The sequence below is a fragment of the Castanea sativa genome, chromosome 1 (genome assembly GCF_040712315.1).
Source record: "Castanea sativa cultivar Marrone di Chiusa Pesio chromosome 1, ASM4071231v1".
Taxonomy (NCBI): Eukaryota; Viridiplantae; Streptophyta; class Magnoliopsida; order Fagales; family Fagaceae; genus Castanea; species Castanea sativa.
In genome coordinates this window covers 23659067-23681115 of record NC_134013.1, presented here as the reverse complement: position 1 = coordinate 23681115, position 22049 = coordinate 23659067, and the positions used below count along the sequence as shown (strand labels likewise).

Genomic DNA, 22049 nt, shown 5'->3' with positions numbered 1-22049 from the left:
TATATATATATATATATATATATATATATATATATTTGGGGGCTATAAACAGATAACTCACTCTCTATTAGGCATATATGGGGAAGGTGAACACCCCCACCCAAAAAACTAAAAAAATAAAAAACGAATCTCTTTCACCAATCACCCGTACCGCTCTCCCTCTTTGGTACTAAAATTTAATTCATAAAAAAAGAAATAAAAAATTGAAATGAATAAATAAGTGACGTATAGTCATGTAGTTAAATTTTAAGCTTAATCCAGGAGCTGTATTTAATATTAATGATTTCACATTGACCATCACCAAAATTCCTTTATTAACAGAAGATTTTTGTTGTTGGATGGATATGGGTCAACAAATGTTTTTTCTTCTTCCAAAACCCTTTCTTTTGGTGTAATAACATTTTTTTTTCTTCAGACAAGGCACTATATATTTCACTTTCTATAAGTAAATAGATTATACACTGGATTAAGTGTGTGATCTTCCAATTGAAAAAAAAAGTGTGTGACCTTATTTTGAAGAGGAAAGAGATATCATCTATAATCTATAATAATACATATCAAACTAAATTCGTTTGACTTTTAGTTGACCTCGTGATACATAAGTTTTTGATACATTATAATTTATATGTCATTAATATATATTTTCTAATTAAATTTAAATTTTATTATCATATATTTAAACCCTTTATTAGAATCTTGGTACATTTTATTATCTTTAAATAGTATTTTTTTTACAATTATCTTTAAATAGTAGAATATATATACAAAAACTATCATAATAAATACCAAATAATGGATAGAATATATAATTACATGTACACATACATCATAATTATAAATAAAAATTTCATATTTAGACCAAAAATAAAAAATCATATGAGGTTAAACTTTTGATTTTTTTTTTTATAGAAGATAAATTTTTTTTTTGTCTAATCTAAGTGTATATGTGTGTGAAGCTCCCTCTTGGAGACTTGAACCCTAGCCCTTACATTTCACACTCCACCAAGGGCGTACGTTGGTGTATTATGTTATTTTTTTTTATATAAGATATAATTTCTACTCTAGTCTAATCTGAGTGTATATATGTGTGAAACTCTCTCTTGAAGATTTGAACCCTGGCTCTTACCCCCCACACCCCATAAATATTTATATTTGTAGAGTGACCACCACACCAAGGGAGAGTGGTGGTTTAAACTTTTTAGTTGCTTACCGATTAGTTTGATTTAAATGCAATTGACACTTGACCATTCTCTTTCCAACCGTAAATACTTGCATGACTTCAGTATTTTCAAAACATAACTAACAGTATTAGTTTATTGGTGTTTAATTATAAAAAATTTCTGCTAAGAACCTCAATTTCCTTCATAATAAATTAGACACATCACACATGAATGAGTTCCCACAAAGTGTTGTCAACTAATTAAGTTTGATCACACATATCTTTATATGAAAATTCTCAAAGCTACCAATCCCGTTGTACCATGTGACTACCTCGTAGAATTATATAATGCCAGCCTGCTGCAGATGATATATATTTCACTCATCAAATAAGTGTGTGAGTATGAGAGAGAGAGAGAGAGAGAGAGAGAGAGAGAGAGATTTACGGTAGTAGTTGCTGTTAGGCTGTAAATACCAAGTGGTGGGCATAGTGGGAAAGGCATCTTTTTCCAGCTAGCTAGAGAAGTTCTACAAGGCATCTATCTTATCCAGCTATTCAGATGTTCTTCTGCCAACGAAGCAACCCGACATAAAACAAACCCCAGTAAATATATCTATTGTTTTGTAATACAAGCAAAGCAATATACATATATATAAACCAAAAATATAACCTTTTTTTTTTTAAGAAAAAAAAAAAGATAAAGAGAAAACAATGTTATCATGACAGCGCCCACTTTCTTTGTTTATCAACTCTTCTTCCCTTTTCCTCTACTATTATAGGCGAATAGATGCTCCACATTCACGTGTAATAAAAAGAATTGTGTATATATAAGCTCATTAAACTAATTTTGCATCTCTAAACACTGCTCTATACGTACATGTCACTTTTATCTTTTATATAACTAATTAAACAGAAAATTTCTATAGCCGTAAACGAAATTCTCTAATTTAATCTGAGAATATCTTTTATTAATATTATTATAAATAAAATAAATAACTCATATTATACATAAAAGATGCTAAATTGTACAAGTAGAAATTAAAAAATAAAATATAAGAATTCAAAATAAGAAAATCTGTTTAAAAATAAGCATAACCCCCTGTTAATGAAAAGATGCAAGAGTTATATTTAGAGAAAGAAATATTTGATTTAATTTGAATGAAGGAAAAGTTAATAGAAGTGATAAAAAAGGAAAAATCAATTAAAGAAGTGATAAATAATATATATGGTCGATTCTGATTAATCTGTTAAAGATTTATAGTTGATTTATAAAATTTAGGACTATATCTTTGTTGTTGTCGTATTCTTATACATAAAAAGATGTCCTTTACAAATTGTTGATCCAAAATACAAGTTTACACGGTGCATAATTCCGTTTGGTAGCACCTAACTTACGACTACACACCCTTTGCATTACGAATGGGTTACGTATTTCAGTTGACTAAACTACCCCTATACAGGATGACATATTCTTCAAACTTCTCTCTCTCTCTCTTTCTCTCTCTCTGATCCGATATACTTTGATTTTTGCACCCAATGATGGTATACTTGTGTACAAAAAAGTTTATCTTTGATGATGTGTGCATTAAATAGCATATTGATTGAGTAGGTCCCACATTTCTTTACATTATGTATGTGTTGGGCAATCCACTTGTTTTTGGACTTTCAATAATTGAGAGTTACTGAAAATCGATCCCAAATCACACTATCCTTTTCATTTCTTCCACGCTCTCTTATCTTATTTCATCTATTTTCAATCTTCGGTTAACCTCTCAACTGTTTCTATTTCTAACTCCAACTACAACCGTGGGGGTCTCTTAGATTTGACTGACTTTTGCCTTTTAAAAAATTCATTTATTATTGATCAGAGAGTCCACCACTTCAAAAAGAAAGAGAATTCTATAAATCAATTTTCCTCAAAAAAAGAAAAGAAAAAAGAATTCTATAAATCAAAGGGTAATTTCTAATTTCTAATTTGTTTTATTTTTATTTTTGGTTACATATAGATAGAAATAGAAGTATGGGTTATATGAATATCATATCTATATGTGGACATTGGCTTTTCAACAACCCTATCACAATATGTGGTCATTTTTCTCAATTAAAAGTGTGACTACAAATTTAAAATTTGAAAAAGAAATGTAACGTTAGAAAGCGGTGTTGCCGCAATTTTATGGCTGCCACAAGTCCCAATCTTTGGACAGAATTAGAGAAACATCCAATTAATCACAAGCTACCACGGTTAATGGTCCCGGAAAAACCCCAATAATTTTTAGTTTGAATCATCACTGATTATATTATATAAGAGATCAAGGCCATTGAATTTTTTGAAACCATTTATTACGGTAGGTTGCAATCCAACTGAATTTTCCACCATTTACTTCTATTCATAAATGGCTTTGCCTAATAACATGACCTACATCTAACCAGTTCCATTCAACAGTGGATCCCACTCACAATGTCCTCTTCTTCTTCTTTCTTTCTTTTTTTTTTTTTTTCAAGAAAGTAAAATACCCATTTTGGAGGCTCAAATTTATTTGGAAATTTTTATTTTATTTTCTTTTGCTCAATTATGAGAACAGAATTTGTCAAACTATTATGGTCGCGATCAATGTAGGTCCCTTTACGCCACATTGTAGAGTACTACAATCCCACCCAACAAGTTGAAAATTTAAAACTTAATTTCTTTCTACAAAATTTCTAACCAAGGGGCAATTGTGGGTATATCAAGGACAACCTAATATAAAATACAGAGATAAAAAATCCTAAACTAAGCAAACCCAGATCAGAATCGGAATGATATAATAAAATATTATCTCAAATTAGCTCCAATGATTAAAGGTCAATGGTTCTCATGTTAGGGGTAATTCAGTAATTTACCCTTAGTGTGGCCAACCCAGTTGCATTTCAAAGTACACCTCTAACGTGAAGTTATTGAAGATATTACAAATTTTACTTTATTTATAACGATTACAAACTGAGGTATCATTAATTATAAAAATAAATTTTTACCATAAAAGACCCTCACTAATTTAAAATTTTTGAGTAAAGAAAATAATTTTAAATAAAAACTGATTATTGACTCATCAATTTTTTTTATTTTTAAAAAAAGAGAGTTTTTAGTAAAATGGTGGACAACAATAAATTTTTACCACATCACTTAATAAGATTTTTTAATATAATAAATTTAACATATATAATTTTTTTAAAAAAGAAACAAAATAAATAGAGCTGACCTACATGGGCCGGCTTTTAACTAAATTTAGCTGGGCAGACAAAAACCAACATATTATCACAATCGTCTATATGTGCAGCTGTTCAAAAATGTCTGTAGGATTTTGAGTAACTTATTTTATCTTTTTCTGTAATGTAATTTATTTTATCCATGTATGTATGTATCTTTCTGTGCCACTGTTATAATTACAGAGAGAGAGAGAGAGAGAGCCCAGGTGGTGATCCCTCTCACTATTCCTTTTTAATCAACTAACACCAATAAAGCAAAAAATTATATATATAAAAAAAAGGACAAAATAAAGATAAAAATAAAAAAGACTGAAGATTCCACGGCTAAAAGAAAAGAAATAATTAATTTATTAAAAAAAATTAAAAAAAAAAGTGAGAAATAAAAAAGAAACAACTTCTTGAGATTGACAAGCAGATCCCCACCATAATAAATTAATAAATTCACCATACACTCATCTTCATAAAACCCTCTAAGATTTCACCTTGTTTTGTTGATATTTTTAATTTTATTCTTTTTTCCCCTTAGAACAAACTGTTAATTGGGAGAGAGAGAGAGAGAGACCTCTCTTGTATCACCTATGCTATTATGCTGGCCGGGGATTCAAGTAGCAGTGTGTTAGGGAGCTCTGCAGATGCTGTGGCATCTGTAGCAACAACAAGTGCTCATGATGTTTCTGCTGCTGCTGCTGCTGCTGAGGTTGGTGGTGGGCTTGGTGGATCAACTTCAGGTGAAGATGACAAAGGTAGAGGTGACGAGCTCGGCGACCGCTCTTTTGGCGGAAACCGGTGGCCTCGTCAAGAAACTTTGGCTCTCTTGAAGATAAGGTCAGACATGGACGTGGCTTTTAAGGATGCAAGTGTTAAGGGGCCATTGTGGGAAGATGTTTCCAGGTGAATTTTTAATTTTTCCCTTTTCTTCCTTAATTATAATTCAACAGTCTGGCAATAGCTGATTCGAATCCTGAACGACTCTGTTAGAAATACTAAGCACGCTCTTAGTGATTTCACGCCGTTTTTAACCAACTATTCTCTATCTTCCGGCCATGAATAGTCTTGGTGTTCATGAGAACAGACTGGAGATCTGTAGATTTAAAAAAAAATAAAAATTTTAAAGTGTTATTTTTTTTTGGGGAGTTTTTGTTTTGGTGCCTCACGGATTATTCTCTTGCGAGCAGTTCACATTTTTCTTGCTTTCTGGATTTAAGGGTTATCGTTTCCAAGTAATTATTATTATTTATTTCAGTAAGTTCCCTAGTTTCTTTTCTTGGTTCATTTTGTGGGAATTTAGCATCAACAAACGAAATTCTTCGTTGTAGAATTAAGATTCTAGGCGTATGGAATTCGGGTTTGTTTTCTTTTCAAGCATTTTCCCCTTTTCCAATATTCCAAAAAGGATATCAGAATTTATTTTCAGTCTATAAACATCAGTTAGTTTTCTTATCTCACTTTGTTCACTCTTGTTCAGTTTAGTTCTCGAAAAGTACTAGGAAAATTAAATCTAGAATAATTCTCCCATCTGGAGCTATATAATTTCCATCGGAGACAACAGTGCTTAGTTATCTACCAATTCTTAATTCCTCCTATATGTTTTGTTTCATCCTTCTCTTCTATAGCATCTTGTTTTCATTATGTCATAACTCTTCTTGTCTAATTTTCGTATTATTCAGGTTTTTATTTTATGTGGCAATGCTACTTTGTTTTCTTGTTAAAATTAATGTGTGATAGAAATAGAAACTGAGTTTTTTTTTTTTTTAATAAATATTTTTCATGGATTTTTATTTTGTTTCATTTTCTAAATCAGGAAGCTAGCAGAACTTGGTTATAATCGAAGTGCCAAGAAATGCAAGGAGAAATTCGAGAACGTGTACAAGTACCACAAAAGAACCAAAGAAGGTCGCACTGGGAAATCCGATGGAAAAACCTATCGATTTTTTGATCAATTAGAAGCTTTCGAACATCATCCTCAAACTCAATCACCTACACCTCCAAAGCCTCCAACTTTAACAACAACATTGGCAATGCCATTACCAAACCTTCCAAGTATTGCTCATCAAGTCACTGTTACATCAGCCACATTACATACTGCGAATGTGTCACAAGGTCAGGCTAATATTGTTACACAACCAGTGATCAATGCTACAACAATTCCTTCACTCCCACCAACAAACCCTACAAACACAATTTTCCCACCACCACCAATACCACAACCAATAGCAGCAGCAGCAGCAACAACAACAAACCCTTCACAACCCACAATTCCGTCGCTTCAAAACATTTCAGCAGATCTTATTTCCAATTCCACTGATTCTTCCTCGACTTCCTCGGACGAACAATTGGAAGACCGGCGTAAGAAAAAGAGAAAATGGAAGGACTTCTTCGAGAGACTAATGAAGGAAGTCATAGAAAAACAAGAAGAGTTACAAAAAAGGTTCTTGGATGCCATAGAGAAACGAGAACGCGACCGAATGGTTCGAGAAGAAGCTTGGAGAGCGCAGGAAATGACAAGAATCAATAGAGAGCGGGAAATTTTAGCCCAAGAAAGATCCATAGCAGCTGCTAAAGATGCAGCAGTAATGGCATTTTTACAAAAGATATCCGAACAGCAAAATCCGGGTCAACAACCTCAAAACAATCTGCCACCGCCACAGCCAACCGCGACTCAGCCTCAGCCTCAGCCAGCTCCACTACCACTGCCGCAGCCAGTGGCACCAGCTCCATCTACGGCGGCGCCACACGCAATTGTGACAACTTTGGAAATTCACAAGAATGATAATGGGGGTAACTTCACTCCAACAAGCTCTTCGAGATGGCCTAAAGTGGAGGTTCAAGCTTTGATCAAGCTAAGGACCAGTCTTGATGCTAAGTATCAAGAAAATGGGCCTAAAGGACCTCTATGGGAAGAGATTTCGCTCGCAATGAGAAAGCTTGGATACAATCGAAGCTCAAAGAGATGCAAAGAAAAATGGGAGAACATTAACAAGTACTTCAAGAAGGTCAAGGAAAGCAATAAGAAAAGGCCTGAGGATGCAAAGACTTGCCCATATTTTCACCAACTTGACGCTCTATACAGAGAGAAGAACAAGTATGAAATTAGCCCTTCAAGTCAAGTGAAACCCGAAAACAGCAATATGGTGCCATTGATGGTACGGCCTGAGCAGCAATGGCCTCCTCAGCAATCCGACGCCGTCATGGAAGATGTGGAAAGCGAGCCAATGGACCAAAATCAAGAGGAGGAGGAGGATGATGATGATGATGATGATAAGGATAGAGATGATGAAGAAGAAGAGGAGGGTGGTGGTCATTATGAGATAGTGGCTAGTAAACCTTCTTCAATGGGTGCAGCTAGCTAGCTGAGGCTCGCTTGAGTGAGACATCATGACCAAGACTAAGAAAAGTCCTTTTTCTAATGAATGTGGATCAGGTCAGGTCAGGTCGGGTCGGGTCAGATCGCATGGGACAGCCGGTGGGAAGTGGGTCGGATTCCGGCGTGTGGTGTTGGTGGTGTTGGTGAATTTGGAGAGGCAGAACTTCAAGAAAAAAAAAAGTTTATATACGGCAAAAACACATGGGGGGAGGGGGTTGTAGCATATAGTCAGTGGGATTATATGTTTTTATTTTATAGATTATTTATTTTTTTGGTTAAATAAATAAGTTGAGAGAGAGAAAGAGGGTTGTTCAGGTTCCACAGAATAAAATAAAAGAGACTTATTAATGTTGTATTTTTGTTTATGTTTCATGGTGGTGTTAGTGTGAGAAATGGTTATTTACTTGTCAGTTTTTTTTTTTTTTCTTTTTTCTTTTTTTGGGGTCTATAATTTGGATGAATATTGACTTTTCGTTTCAAGATTAATTTCACTAAACGATAGCTGTGAGTTAAAGAGAGGGAGGGAGAGAGAAGCATCTTTTCAGTTTTTGTTTTTAATATTATTATTATTTTTTCAATTTAACGGCATCTGGTGGTTTTGCAGAGAAATTCAGAAAACAGTGTATGATGGGGTTCAGATTCATGTAGTGCAGAACAGCTTAAAATGAGGGCACATTATGCTTGCCCTTTCCAACAGGGCCCTTACCACAAAAGGCCAATATCACATGGAGTCATGAACCCTACAACAACAGGGTCCACCAAAAGGAATCTTCTAAGTTTTCTTAATTTACAAAGGACCTAACTTGCATGCAGTTTTTCCTTCTTTCATTTATTTTTCAGGAATTAATTACAGACAGCTTTTCCTTGTATAAGTTATTGATTTTCATTAAATTCATGATCATGAATTCATGATTTGACGTGAGTACGAGTACTAAAAGAAAGATGAAAGGATTGTATTTATTTATTTTTAGGTAAATAAAAGAGGAGTGAAGATAAGATAAGAGTTTATCCACACATACAAAGTATTATAAAAGAAGTTATTGGACTATCACTTAAATCTTATATAGATGTAATTTAATATAATTGAGATGTGTGTAAAAATAGACACCTAAATATTTGTGGTGAGATGTTTGACAAAGTTTTCTTAATATATTATATATATTATTTTTTTATATATGTGGTCGGTTTCGATTAATTGAATTAGTGAATTTTTTTGTGATTGAATAAGAGATCTATTAGATATGTTATATGTTTTTCTTTGTAGATAAATGAAGTTCCTTTACACTTTAATGTTGCAATCCTAGCCGATTTGGTTTTTCTTTAATGAATATACAATTTTCTTCTCAAACAAAGAAACAGAAAAAAAAAAAAAATTTTGGTTCAAATCCTACATATAACATAAAAAAATCAATTGAAGTTTTAACTTGATAATAAATAAAGAGCAATTATCCTAAGATATATACTATAGATTTCAAATCTTATCATATCTATTAAAAAAAGTTTGTATGAACAATTATGAGAAATTTAATTTATGTGATGAGTTGTTTTGAAAAGAAAAAGAAATGAAGAAGTTCAGATGATCATTTGGTACAACTATGATTGCATAAAATTTTTCTACTAAAGACAATGCTATACTTTAGGAATTTTATTATGGAATAAAGTGGCTAATATTTTCCTTTTAAATCAATTGAGCATAATGTCGGCTGCATCCAATCCTCTATTATTTTTTTTTCCCATTTTCATTTCAGTTTAATTTATGTTTGGACATTAGTATAAGATTCTAACCCTGTATTTCCACTTAGGACAATTTGGCCAATCATTTTCCTTCAAATTAATAATGGAATTATATGTTCCACACACTTCCCTCCTACGTATGAGGATAAATTTTATACGTAGGCTGTACAAGTAAAATTCACTCTAATAGGAGAGGATGACATGGTACACTGAAAATATGGAATAATTTTACTTAATAATGACAATCATATGTCTTTTATCACAAAGCCATTATTTGAAGCCTTGATCAACTAAGTTCCGCCTTGTCATACCTTTACATTATATAAGTAAAAGACAGTCAATGTAAATATGCCAACCTTGAAACCTATGATCCAAGGTTGCCTCTAGGCCTAAGTCACTAAAGCCATTGATAAAAGACTCACTAAAAATTGTTTTTTTAGTGATCTCTCTCTCTCTCTCTCTCTCTCTCTCTCTCTCTCTCTCTCTCTCTCAACACCAAAATGAAAATTAGAAATTAGATTTCAACTTTCCTTCACCATACATTTCCCTTAATATTCAAGGTAAAATAAAACTCTTCAAAAAAAAAAAAATATTTTTGTTAAAACCAAGATAATTGTTTTTTTTCGATCTTGGGTTGGTTATTATTATCCATCGAGTTATATGTTGAATATGTTTTTTCTTGGGATCGTTGAGGCTATTGGGTCATCAAGATATTTGCAATAGTACTTTTGATAAATAAGATTCCATTATTCTACATTTTACAATTATACTTTTCATATTATAGTTTTACATTGTTGATATATAGTTTTATGTTATATGTAGATATTTTTTAATTATAAATTTCTACTACAAAATATTAATCTAGAAGTCAAAAACTTCAAAAAATGAGAGACAAGAATAGAAAAGTTTATTGCCAACAAATATGATCTTTTTATAAATTTGCTATTAGCAATATAAAAATATAACAGAAAATTAATATAAATAATATGAAAGTTTATTGCTATCAAATACGATCTTTTTATAAAACTGTTAGTAAAAAAATATAATAGTAAATTTAGATGAAATCTCACAAATAAACAAGAAGTTCATAAAAAAAGTTAGAAAATAATGAAATCATACAATAAAAAGACCACAATAAAAATAATCATAATGATGTTCATACATGTAATATAACAATTATTGTTAATATTAAAAGATTAGATTCTTTTTTAAATGTATGTATTGGTAAAAAAAATTTATCGATAATAATTGATATAATTATTTATGCCGAAAGAGGCTTTACTAAATAAAAATTCATAAACTCTTAGTTAAGATTGAATATGTTAACAAAACATAAATATAAACTTGAGCGTCAATTTTGCATAAAAAAGTAGATTTTCAATTTTTTTAAAATTATTATTTAAAGTTTAAATTAAAAAATAAATCCTATTTAAATTTATTATGTTCAACATCAAACTGTATTATTGAACCGACCCTTTTGTGATCAATTACGCAAAGCCATTCATTTCATTCCTCACCATGGCGCATTTCCTTTGACTTGAGCGTGCACTACAGTTATGTCCATTTTAATGAGAAATACAACAATTTTGTGCAATAAAAGATGTGCCCCACAAATTGATTGGTTTTGATCTATCATCTATCTGACAGGAATAAATACTGTTACACAGTAACAGTGTAAGACATAAAAGCTCCTATTGCCATCACACATACATGCAGAAAAGTCCGTCTTCCTCTTGTAATTTTAGTGGGACAGGATCCAACTTGCTTCAACTTATCACCCTTCAGTGTCAACTGGAAAAGGAAAAAGATTTTTACATGCATTCCATAAAATGGTTCCCTCTAGTTAACCTCATTCTTCTTTTCACTTTTTCTTTTTCACCACTACCAGTTTTTTATGTGAACCTGAGTAGTCATTTTCTTGATTTGATATCATTTTTTAAAAAGAAAAAAAAAACGTTGCGTCTATGGTGAAAAAACGTACATATATAAGTATATATCTAAACCTGATCTACTAATCAATTAAGCAGAAAAAACATGGGCACAAGAGAAAACGAAAAATTATTTTATCAATACGTGTAGCTATCTTTTCAGAAGGCTTAAGAATAACATTTATTTAGCTAATTAAGTCGAGTGGTGATTTGTCTATTTTGAATATCATCTTCTTGCAAAACGTGTTGCAATAAAGTTCTAGTTTTTTTTTTTTTCTTTTCTTTTTTGCTGGGTGAGTTCTAGTTATTTACCCCATAGCACTGCAAATCATTCCAGGTAAACATTGTTACCTAAATGACATGCATTAACTGCATGGTGATTCCAATTTGATTGCTAATAATGAAATGTGAAATTCCACTAATTAAAATGGCAAAAGATACCCAATACAAACATCAAGGCCAAACTGATCATGAATCAGACAGAAAGCAAAATATGTACAGTGTAACATAGTACTGTCATATTCCCAAGACTAGTTTCTCAATATCTCAACTCCTTTTTAAGTCCAATTACCTTCCGTATTTAAATCACTTGCACATTTATTCCCTGACAAAGACCTTAGAGAGACACGTATGCTGCTATATGTCTTAATGGCAGACTTGAATGAAAGCCGTGCCGTGGTACTAATTCACATGCTCTAGAGATTAAACAAACTACAACAAGTTTGAAGTAGAAATTGCACTAAAAAAAACCTAAATTTATGTTCAAGTTCTTGAAAACACTATCTATTTGTTAATCTTGAGGTTGCTTAACCTTCAAAACAAATCAATGCATGATTTCTTGCCTGGTTTTTTTCCTTTCTTCTTTGTCAGCTCTGATTCTCTATAGCATGCATGGAAAAGTATTGTCCATTTTCTCCTTACACTTGAAACTTGAAAGTTTTATCGTGCTATTGTCATTTGTATAAAGGTTAGGTTGGACCATATGAAAAGTGCTGCTTCCATTTGATAAAGGTGGGCTTGGATTTGATAGTAGGGCATGTGGATATTCTCTATTAGAGAGAGTGGGAATGTCTTATTAGAGAAGGATAGTTCATTGGATAAAAGGAATTAATTTTTGCAGATCTTACATTAATGAAGATAAATGCAAGTTGAGGAGAGGTTGTCCTTTCAAGAAAGTAAAAATAATAATAATAATAATAATAAAAAAAAAAAAAAATTGTGATGCCGGCATATCAGGTAGATTCATATCAAGGCCAGCTCATTGTTTTGATGCTTTAATTAAATTTTATTATATAGTACTGATCAGCAACCAAAAAAAAAAAATCTAAGCAGGTTTGGTCAAAATGTTGTGAATATTGCCATTGCAATGAAAAAAAAAATCACTTATCTGTGAGACAAATTATATAAGATGATTATGAATGAATAAGAACAAATCTACTTCCCCTTAGATTCTTGACTTATGAAAATGTAGCTATCAAAGAGGCTGAAATGAGTAATGGTATCAAAGGGAAGGAATAATCGAAAGCATGTGCAGCCAATATGTAGTTGACTTCCCAAGTGTATGAAAGGGTTCCGCGGCGAGCCGCGTCCAAAACAGCTCGACTCACGCCACATTTGACTACCTGTAAGACCTCTATCTAATTGAATATATGTAATATATAATGATCATGATCACGACCCCTCTTGGGTTTCAATTTTCAAATTCAAATGGTAACACCCATGTCACGAGAAATGAATAAAATGAGATATCTTTGTGCCTTTGTTTATTTAGTTAAAGTTCCGATAAAAAGTAGCTTTTAATAAATAACCTCACGACAAGTAGAGATGGAATGAGGCTTTTTGTTTATTTTATTTTTTATTTAAAAGAAACGAACTTATAAGTTATAACACATAGATTTTTTACAAACTCTACTCAAAATTGATGATAACTTTTTAAAAAGAATGTAACAAGTTATACTACACACTGTTAAAGCTTCTAGATGTTGGTTAATTCCATGGCAAATTTCAATATATTTTGGGTTTCAAAATTCATATTTCTATGTATGTTTTTGTGGACCTTTTCTTGTATTGGGCTTGTGGTTTAAAGTGGTTCAAGTGTATGAGGCGAGAATGGTATGAGGTTCAAGTTTGAAAAGTTTTTGGATGGTGAGTTTGGCTCAAACTCGCCTCATTCTTGTCCCTATGAACTCAACTGAACTTGAAACATTCAGTTACTTTTTGTTTGCTATATCGACCCCTTTAACCTACCTAAATAAGTGCCATTTTCCAAAAAATTGTAAACCTAATTCAGATATTGAAACACTAGAGAGAACCCTAAAAGCCCTAATTCCCCCCTAAGAGTTGAGAGAAACATTCCCTTTTGTGAGAGCCAAACACCTACCAATTCTCTCTACTGTCTCCCTCTCACCATAGCCAAATCCTATGAGAGGAGATTAGATCCTTCACACCCATCACCACTTGTGTTGTGATTGTTGTTTGGAACCTTGGGAATCATTGAGCACTCATATAAATCCAAGGAAACTTGGTTGCTTGTGGTACTTGTGTGCTTGTAGTTGACGGCTCAACTTGCAAATTGGTAGCTACATTGAAGAAAGAACTTGGTGAAGTTGATTTCTAGCAGGAGCTTGGAAGGCTTATGGACATAGATAACACTAAGCTTGGAGGGTTTTATGTATATCTTGCAATGCAACTATTCATTCTAGCGGATAGTTTTGTTGGTAATGCCATAGAGAAGTTTTTCGCTTGATTATCTAATTTTTCCTCTTTGATAATACATCTGGTATTATCTCGTTGACTATTGTGCCAATTATTTTTTCGGTTGCTCATTTTATTGTTATCCATGCAATTAGTATCATCCTTACTTATATCAATTGGTTAATCACTTAAACTTGGTGTTAATTGATAGACTAGCCTAATATTGATTAAGGCTTAATTTAAAATTTGGGGTCTAAATCATTACCATAATTGAAATTGGTCTCACATACAACACCCTTTCTTAAGCAATTAATGTGGGGAAATTACCTTTTTTTAAGACACACGAGAGAGAGAGAGAGAGAGAGAGAGAGAGAGAGAGAGAGAGAGAGAGAGAGGTGACATGGCTCAACAAATTGGTAAGAGAGAACTTTGGTTTTGGTACGTGCTAGCTCGATTTGGATAGATCAAGCTTTGGGGTTTCATAGGTTCAAGGGAAAGAGAGGTAAAGAGACAGAAGAAAGGAGAACGCGAGCAACCTAACTGGCGGTGAGGATAAGGGCGACGTTCAGTGATGGAGGTGGCTGTGGTTCAAGCTCTCCTCTCTGCTTTGCTTCGGGTTTGTAAAGCGTGAGTGTGAGAGTGAAGGATGAAAAAAAAAATGCTGTAAAATGAAAGTGTAATTAATTTTACACTCTAGCCAACCTTAGTTTGATTTCAGTTTGACCAGGATTTTCAATCCACCCAAACATTCATAAGGTTGCAAAATGTTTTCAATAAAGGTTTTTCACCCAAACCAAACACAGCCTTACAGTTGTTCTCTACTCCCAAAGGGCTAGTCTAGAAGTATCTAGGCATCATGTGATTTATGAGGTCCTAGGTCCAAGTCTCTTAACTTTATATATATATATATATATATATATATATGGCTTCACTCCAAGAGATTTCTCTATTCACTAACTATATTCACTAATAAAAAATTTGATTTTATTAACGAATGTTCTAAAGGCACTAATTAAGATATATTTAATGTTTTATTAAATAATATTTTTATTCATTTTTCAAAAATTAAAGTCAAATTGTACACGTATATTAAAAAAAAGTACACTTATCACAATAATTTTATATATGTAAGCCATTGAATCATTAACATGTGTATTTTATTTTTTATTTTAAAAGTGCATTACAGTTCATAATTGAGCATGTATTAATTTTTAACTTGTACTCCTTGAGTGGAGCCGTGGTGTGTTCTTGTGTTGGAACTCCTTTCCATCTCTCTTGTATGTGTGTATTTGTTTCTAAAAAAAAAAAAAAAAACTTGTACTCCTTGGGCAGTGCTCTAAGAATCCTAGCCGACAACCAAGTAGCAAAAGGAAAAGAAAAAACGAAAAGATGTTCTAAAAGTTCAAAGCAAAGGTTGGTCTTGGTTCCAATAATTAATGCTGAGCTTGTTCCCAGCGTGTATAATTATCATTAAATAGTGCATGACTCACATATAGAAGGAAAAGGATCATACCCTGCTTCTCATTTTGTAGGTCATAAATCACTCATTCTATTCAGGGAAAAAAAAAGTTCTCAATGTGCAAAGATGTTTTGGTTTATTGGGAACTTCTAGCTACGACTGAACTGAAATAATGTGTTCAAACTCTACCATTTGGGAAAAAAGGAGAACATCTTTCGATCAAGTTTTGTCATTTTCTAATGAATCATTCATCTTTGGCACTTTTCAAGCAAAATCAGATATTTCAATCACTGTTAGTAATTTTTTTTTTTTAATCAAATAAAGTTTAATAGTCCTTAAACTAAACCGACTCCGTAGCATCGTTTTCGGAAATTTGAACTCAAGATCTACTCCATAAGATCCTAATCATTGGACCAAGACTTTGGGGGATTGTCAATTATAGCAATTGATAGTTTTGACCGTTAGTTTTAATATAATTCAGATAAAATGGAATCCATCTATTTCGTCGGATGGTGTAAAAATATCTAAACTGATACTTTTAAAGATAGGACCGGTTAATGAGTGACTCCAGAATAATTGTTAATAAATTATTTTAAGAAATTTTTAACATAATTTTTATGAAAAATATAAAAATATTTCAAAATGATTATTTTTTTTTTATATTTTACTTTAAAAAGTTTTGAAAAATATTACTAAATCAATACGTTTATGATATCCATTAACTTTTTCCCATGGAAACAATTTTTTTTTTTAATTAATAGAAACTTAAACTATAGGTGGTCAAAGCTTTTCCTACAAAACGATCCCACCTATAGTTGGAACCTCCTCCGTTTTTTTTTTTTCCCACGAGGACATAATTAAATTTGAGTGAATATTGCTGCAACATACTGGTTGTGGCCCAATTAAAAAGTACCCACCCATTGTTACAACTTACCACCTCCTCCATTTTTCCCCCTTATGAGAAAGCAATTAAATTTGGGTATAGCCACAACAACGATCTACTTTATATTTTATCAATTATAACTTGTTGTATTTATTTATTTATTTTTTAATTTTAAACCTTGACTATTTTATAAATAAAATAAAATAAAAACATAATAAACTGTAATTTGTAATATAAAAAGTAGAATACAAAAAATATAGTACAAATAATTTGTATTCCACCACAACTTACTCATTATAGTCAATTATAAGAAAAAGATTCTCAAACAGTTCACCAATTTTTTCCCGCCACCCCTTCTGTTTGAGACTTTGAGATGTAAGAAAGTCTCTAAAAATTTTATGTCCCTTAAAAATTTGAAATTAAAAAGTGACCAATTTAATTAATATTTGATGTGACAACCCACGCCCTAGGTTGTAATAAGTAACAACTATTATAAGATTAGATGGGCGCCCTAATAAATGAATTCAAGAGCGTCGAAAGTACAAGTTCACATCATCAATGCTTAAGGCAACAACTGATGGGTTTTCAACACAGAATTTGGCGATCAAAGGTGGAGAAGTTGATATTAGCAGAGGAGTTCTACAAAATAATATCCAATTGAGGATTGAGATTTACTAGCTAGGATGACATTTCAAGGGAAAGTCTACAAAAATTTGCCGAAGAATAAAAGGTTCTTGTTCAATTATCCTAGAAACAAACTGTGTCCCCCCTCCCCCCCCCCTTCCCTTATAAATGATAATGCTAAAAAAAATGTTCTACCAAATGGAGATCTAGCCGCAAAAGAAAAGTTATTTCCTTATTATACAATAGTAAACAAGATTTGTAAATTAGAGACGTTCAATCCGTCACTTGTTGCTCCAACTTAGGAGTAAGTGCTGAAAGGAGCTCTTTATATAGGTTTCGATATAGATGAAATGATGGAAGCATACCTTTGATTTCCTTGGACCATGTAAGAATTCGTTGTCGAATAGGTCACTAGACAGGAAAATCTGAAGAGAAGGTAACTTGAAACTCAAGCGCGGAATAGTTGCTAGGTTCCGGGACATTACTACCACAACCATGCGATATTTATAAATATTTCAACCAAACTCTCTTTGTTTTAGGATGCTTATGGGGGTAGGTCACTGTGATGAAGAAAAAGCTTTCCTCTCACCTTCGGTCACCTCTATGGAACCCAAGTCCACACATCGCACTGGCTATCACTTTCGCTGAAGCAGTAGTCTATGAAGGAAAATCCTTAGGAGAAGGTTTTCACAAAGAGAAGAAGATGTTGCTCACGCGTGATACAATAAAGGGCCCTTGGGAGGAACCAATAGGGTACAGCCTCGGAGTCTCTAGGTCCACTGAAAATTCTAATTTGTTGAAGCAGCTCCTATTAGTCTTCTTTCTCTCTTTCTTTTATTTAAGGGCATGTTTGGATTGAGGAAGGAGTGAGAGAGAATGAAGGAGAGTAGAATTGAGTTGAGTTGGCTGAAAATAAACTAATTTTGAACAAATTTTATTTTATTCTTCTTTACTCTTCAATCTAAACCAGTCATAAAAGATTTTGAAAGCACTAAACTTAGCCGCTTGGCCTGTATGGTTGAAGGCCAAATTGAAAACTACGGTTTGATAGCAAGCAATGGCAGAAGAGTGATCGGCATTAAAGCACTACTTAGAAATAAGACCCCGCTTTATTATTATTATTATTATTATTATAGAAAGAAAAATCAAGGATTGCCAAAATGCGTTTGAAATATCTACTCAATCCTTTCATCTTAGTATCGCTAACGCTTGGTCAACCTCTCCCATTGTATCTATAGTAATGGATGCTCATTAAAGAGGGGGAAATTAGAGCTTACGAGCAAAGGAAAAACACAATGAGTTTAAGAGAAGAAAAAAACTCTAGAGATTTGGGAAGCTCGGGGGGTCTTTGAGGTGGAGGTAGATGGGATAAGGGTCTCATGTTAAAAATGTAAACAAAGAATAAAATTGGAGGACTAAGAGGGTAACATTAGGACAAAGGCTTGGACATTGCTTGTTCTCATTAATTGCAATTAGCTGTACAGAAAACTATTTTATACTAGCAAAACGGAGCAATTAAATGAAAATTGACTAATAATTTCTGTAGGCACCTCATTTTGTTCTGGTTTATATCCAGAATCCTTTATTCCAATGATAAGAAATCAAATTGCTACCAAAATTATTAGTATTATGTGGGAAGTCGAATGAAACAAGGCACCACACTAATTTATTGATTCAATGCTTTCAAGATTTGCCATTAAATTAAGTTGGCAAATTGTAATAAATATATAGTTATTATTATTTATGAAATTAATCAAATACCACTCTACACTAACCCCATGTGTATTGGTGTCAATTCAATTACTCTATTCTCTCAATCAGATCCGAATAAGGGAAGGTATTATACGACGACACAAATCATAAAGGGTTTATTTATTTATCTAATTATCATTCCATCTTTTTCTTTTTTTTTTTTCTTTTTTTTCTTTTTTAGCGTTGATTATTGTACACTATTTAATACACACTAACTGTACACACTTAGTAGTGTAAAGTGTGGACATTTCTAAAAAAAAAAGTGTAATTTTATAAAATATTAACACTGTGTAAACAAGTGTACATCAAGAAGGAATGAAGCAACAATTTTCCCTTTTCTTTTGGGGTCCGGGATATTAATCATTGAAAATAGAACTCAGAAAATTTGCTCTTTCACATGCCTTTGGACCATTTAGGACACTCTTTTTTACACCCAATGACGCAAACTATTTGTAACTCTATTATAAGAAGCTTCCCTATCTTGTTTCATTCACCATTATCCACCGAGGTAGGTTTGTTTATTACCACCTCATAACCGCCGTCATCATCATCTTCTTCCTCACTATCTACATCTTCATTTTCATCGTCTTCTTCATTTTGTTCTAAATTTTCAATATCTTCCATAACTGTCTCCTGCCGCTTATTGTCTTCTTGTGGAGGCCACTGCTGCTCTGGCTGGACCATCAATGGCTCCATTAAGTTATTCATATCACGACCAGAATTGGCTGAGCTTTCAATTTTTTTCTTCTCTTTGTATAGTGCATCAAGCTTTTGGAAGTATGGACACGTCTTTGAGTCCTCGGGCCTTGTCTTGTTGCTTTCCTTCACCTTCTTGAAGTACTTGTTGATGTTCTCCCATTTCTCCTTGCATCTCTTGGCACTCCGATTGTATCCAAGCCTACGCATTCCAGCTGAAATGTCCTCCCACATAGGCCCTTTTGGCCCATTTTCTTGATAGTTACGATCAACACTTGTTCGAAGCCCTATCAGAGCTTCAACTTCAGCTTTTGGCCATCTGGAAGAGCTTGTTTGTGTCGGTGAAGGTGTTGAACTATTCTCAAAGCGAACTATATCCATTTTCTGAATCTCAGAATTGGTCTCTGATGAGAGCAAGCATGGCGGCGGTGTTAGCCGAGGCATTGGCTGTGACTGCAGATTTGTATTGTTGCCATTTGATATCTTCTGCAAGAATGCAATTACCGCTGCGTCCTTCGCTGCTGCGGTGGATCGTTCTTGGACCAACATTTCATGCTCTCTGTTGAGTCTTGCCATTTCTTGTATCCTCCAAGAGTCTTCTCGAACTATTCGTTCATTTTCGTGTTTCTCTATGGCTTCCAAGAATTTCAGCTGTAGCTCCTCTTGCTTCTCTATCACCTCCTTTGCAAGACTCTTGAAAAAGTCCTTCCATTTCCTCCTCTTCTTACAACGGCCTTTCAATTCTTCATCAGACGCTGTCGAAGAAGAGGTCGAAGTATTACCCGAGAAAATAATCCCAGAAATGGTACTTTGCGAAGGATTTCTAGGAATAACAGGTTTTGGTGCTTGTAATGGAGGAATTGTAGGGTTTGGTATTGGAGGGACAACACTCTGGGATATGATTGTAGGGTTTGTTGGTGATGGAACAGTAGTACTCTTAGAAACACCTTTGTGGGATATGATTGTAGGGTTTGCTGTGGATGGAATAGTAGTATTAGAAACACTTGAAGCCATTGCTCTAGATGGTTGATGTTTTTTTTCAAGGGCTTGTAATTGATCAAAAAACCGATACGTCTTCCCCTCTGGCTTCCCGGTTCGACCTTCTTTGGTTCTTTTGTGGTACTTATAGACATTCTCAAATTTCTCCTTGCATTTCTTGGCGTTCCGGTTATAACCAAGCTCTGCTAGTTTCCTGACACCGAAATTTTGGAAAAAAACATCTTTTTTATAAGTTACTGTCCCAAAGATGCTTACTTTCATAACATAATCTACAATAATTGATGGATAGAATTAAGGAAGAACGACCTAGAAAGATGAGAGAAACTATAAAACAAATCATCATCATGACCAAAGGTTTTCCAAGGAAAACACATTACTAATGTCGGAAAAAATGTCATGTATCATTATAAATATACCCCTCTTCTAGAATTCTTCAAAAAATGGTTATTAATTATAAATAATAGTATAATACTAATCTTATTTATCTTAAAAAGCAAATCAACTTGATTTTCACTTAAGAGCATTGAAATTGGTGATCATCGTATGGGTTTTGAATTTCTCAATAATATATATATTTAAGAAACATTACCAAATGAAAGTACAAGAAGAATTGCCAATATCCCAAAAAAAAGTGCATACTGTGAAATGACTCAAAAAGTTTTACCAAAAGATGAAAACAAAGTTTCAGTGGAAACCCAAATCCGGATCTCAATTAGTGATCTAAAACAGCAACAAAAATTTCAACAAAACAAAAACATATTAAAAAGAAATTACAAATCACCTTGAAACCTCTTCCCATAGTGGACCTTTAAGATTTGAGTCACAAAACACCCCATCCATGTCCAACCGTATCTTCAATAGTGCTAAAGTTTCTGGGCGAGGCCACCGCTTTCCACCGCTAGTAATTCTGTCACCACCTTCATCACTCTTACCCTTATCTTCTTCGCTTGAGTTCCACCCGATAACACCGTCCTTATCGCCTTCATGATCAGCTCCAACCATCACTGTGTCCTCCTCAGAATCCCTCAACATGGTGCTCTCTATCTCCAGGCAATCACAGCTGAAAAGAAAGTATCAAAAAGAGAAAGTGATTCTGTTTGTTTATTTGGGTGGGATCTGCTAGCTTTGTTTATCTCAACAAAGAAAAAGAGAAATCAAAAGTTTATTTCTCTAATGTCATAGGTATGGAATCTTCAGTAAATTTTGTTCTTTCTGTTGGTTAGAAAAAGAACATATTATGGTCGCTTGGGTTCTTTATTATATACATAATTAAATCAGAGAAAATAATAGAGGCTGAAATTGATATATTAAAAAATAATATATATATATATATATAAATATTGAATTAATGGAAATGTGTAAGTAGCAATGGTAACAGCTGCAGATAGCGACGATGGGGATAAGTTGGCCCATTGTAGGTCAGCTATGCTTTTAGGGGCCGTTTTGGATTTCAGTGGCCATTGGCAACACTTGGACTTGAAATTACTGAAAACCCCTGACAGATTCCTATTGAC

The 22049-nt window shown here is 33.2% G+C and overlaps 2 protein-coding genes across 2 annotated transcripts; one reads left to right on the top strand and one right to left on the bottom strand.

Annotated features, from left to right (window-relative positions):
- Positions 1-4786: 4786 nt before the first annotated feature.
- On the top strand, positions 4787-8123 carry LOC142615963 (trihelix transcription factor DF1-like). The gene is made up of 2 exons (XM_075788862.1): positions 4787-5293; positions 6204-8123. Exons 1-2 carry the CDS (start codon positions 4989-4991, stop codon positions 7750-7752), a joined length of 1854 nt encoding a protein of 617 aa, XP_075644977.1. The 5' UTR covers positions 4787-4988; the 3' UTR covers positions 7753-8123.
- Positions 8124-19087: 10964 nt separating this feature from the next.
- On the bottom strand, positions 19088-21767 carry LOC142622417 (trihelix transcription factor DF1-like). The gene is made up of 2 exons (XM_075795883.1): positions 21317-21767; positions 19088-20728 (listed from the first exon to the last, which is right to left on the bottom strand). Exons 1-2 carry the CDS (start codon positions 21565-21567, stop codon positions 19327-19329), a joined length of 1653 nt encoding a protein of 550 aa, XP_075651998.1. The 5' UTR covers positions 21568-21767; the 3' UTR covers positions 19088-19326.
- Between the last annotated feature and the right edge of the window lie 282 nt (positions 21768-22049).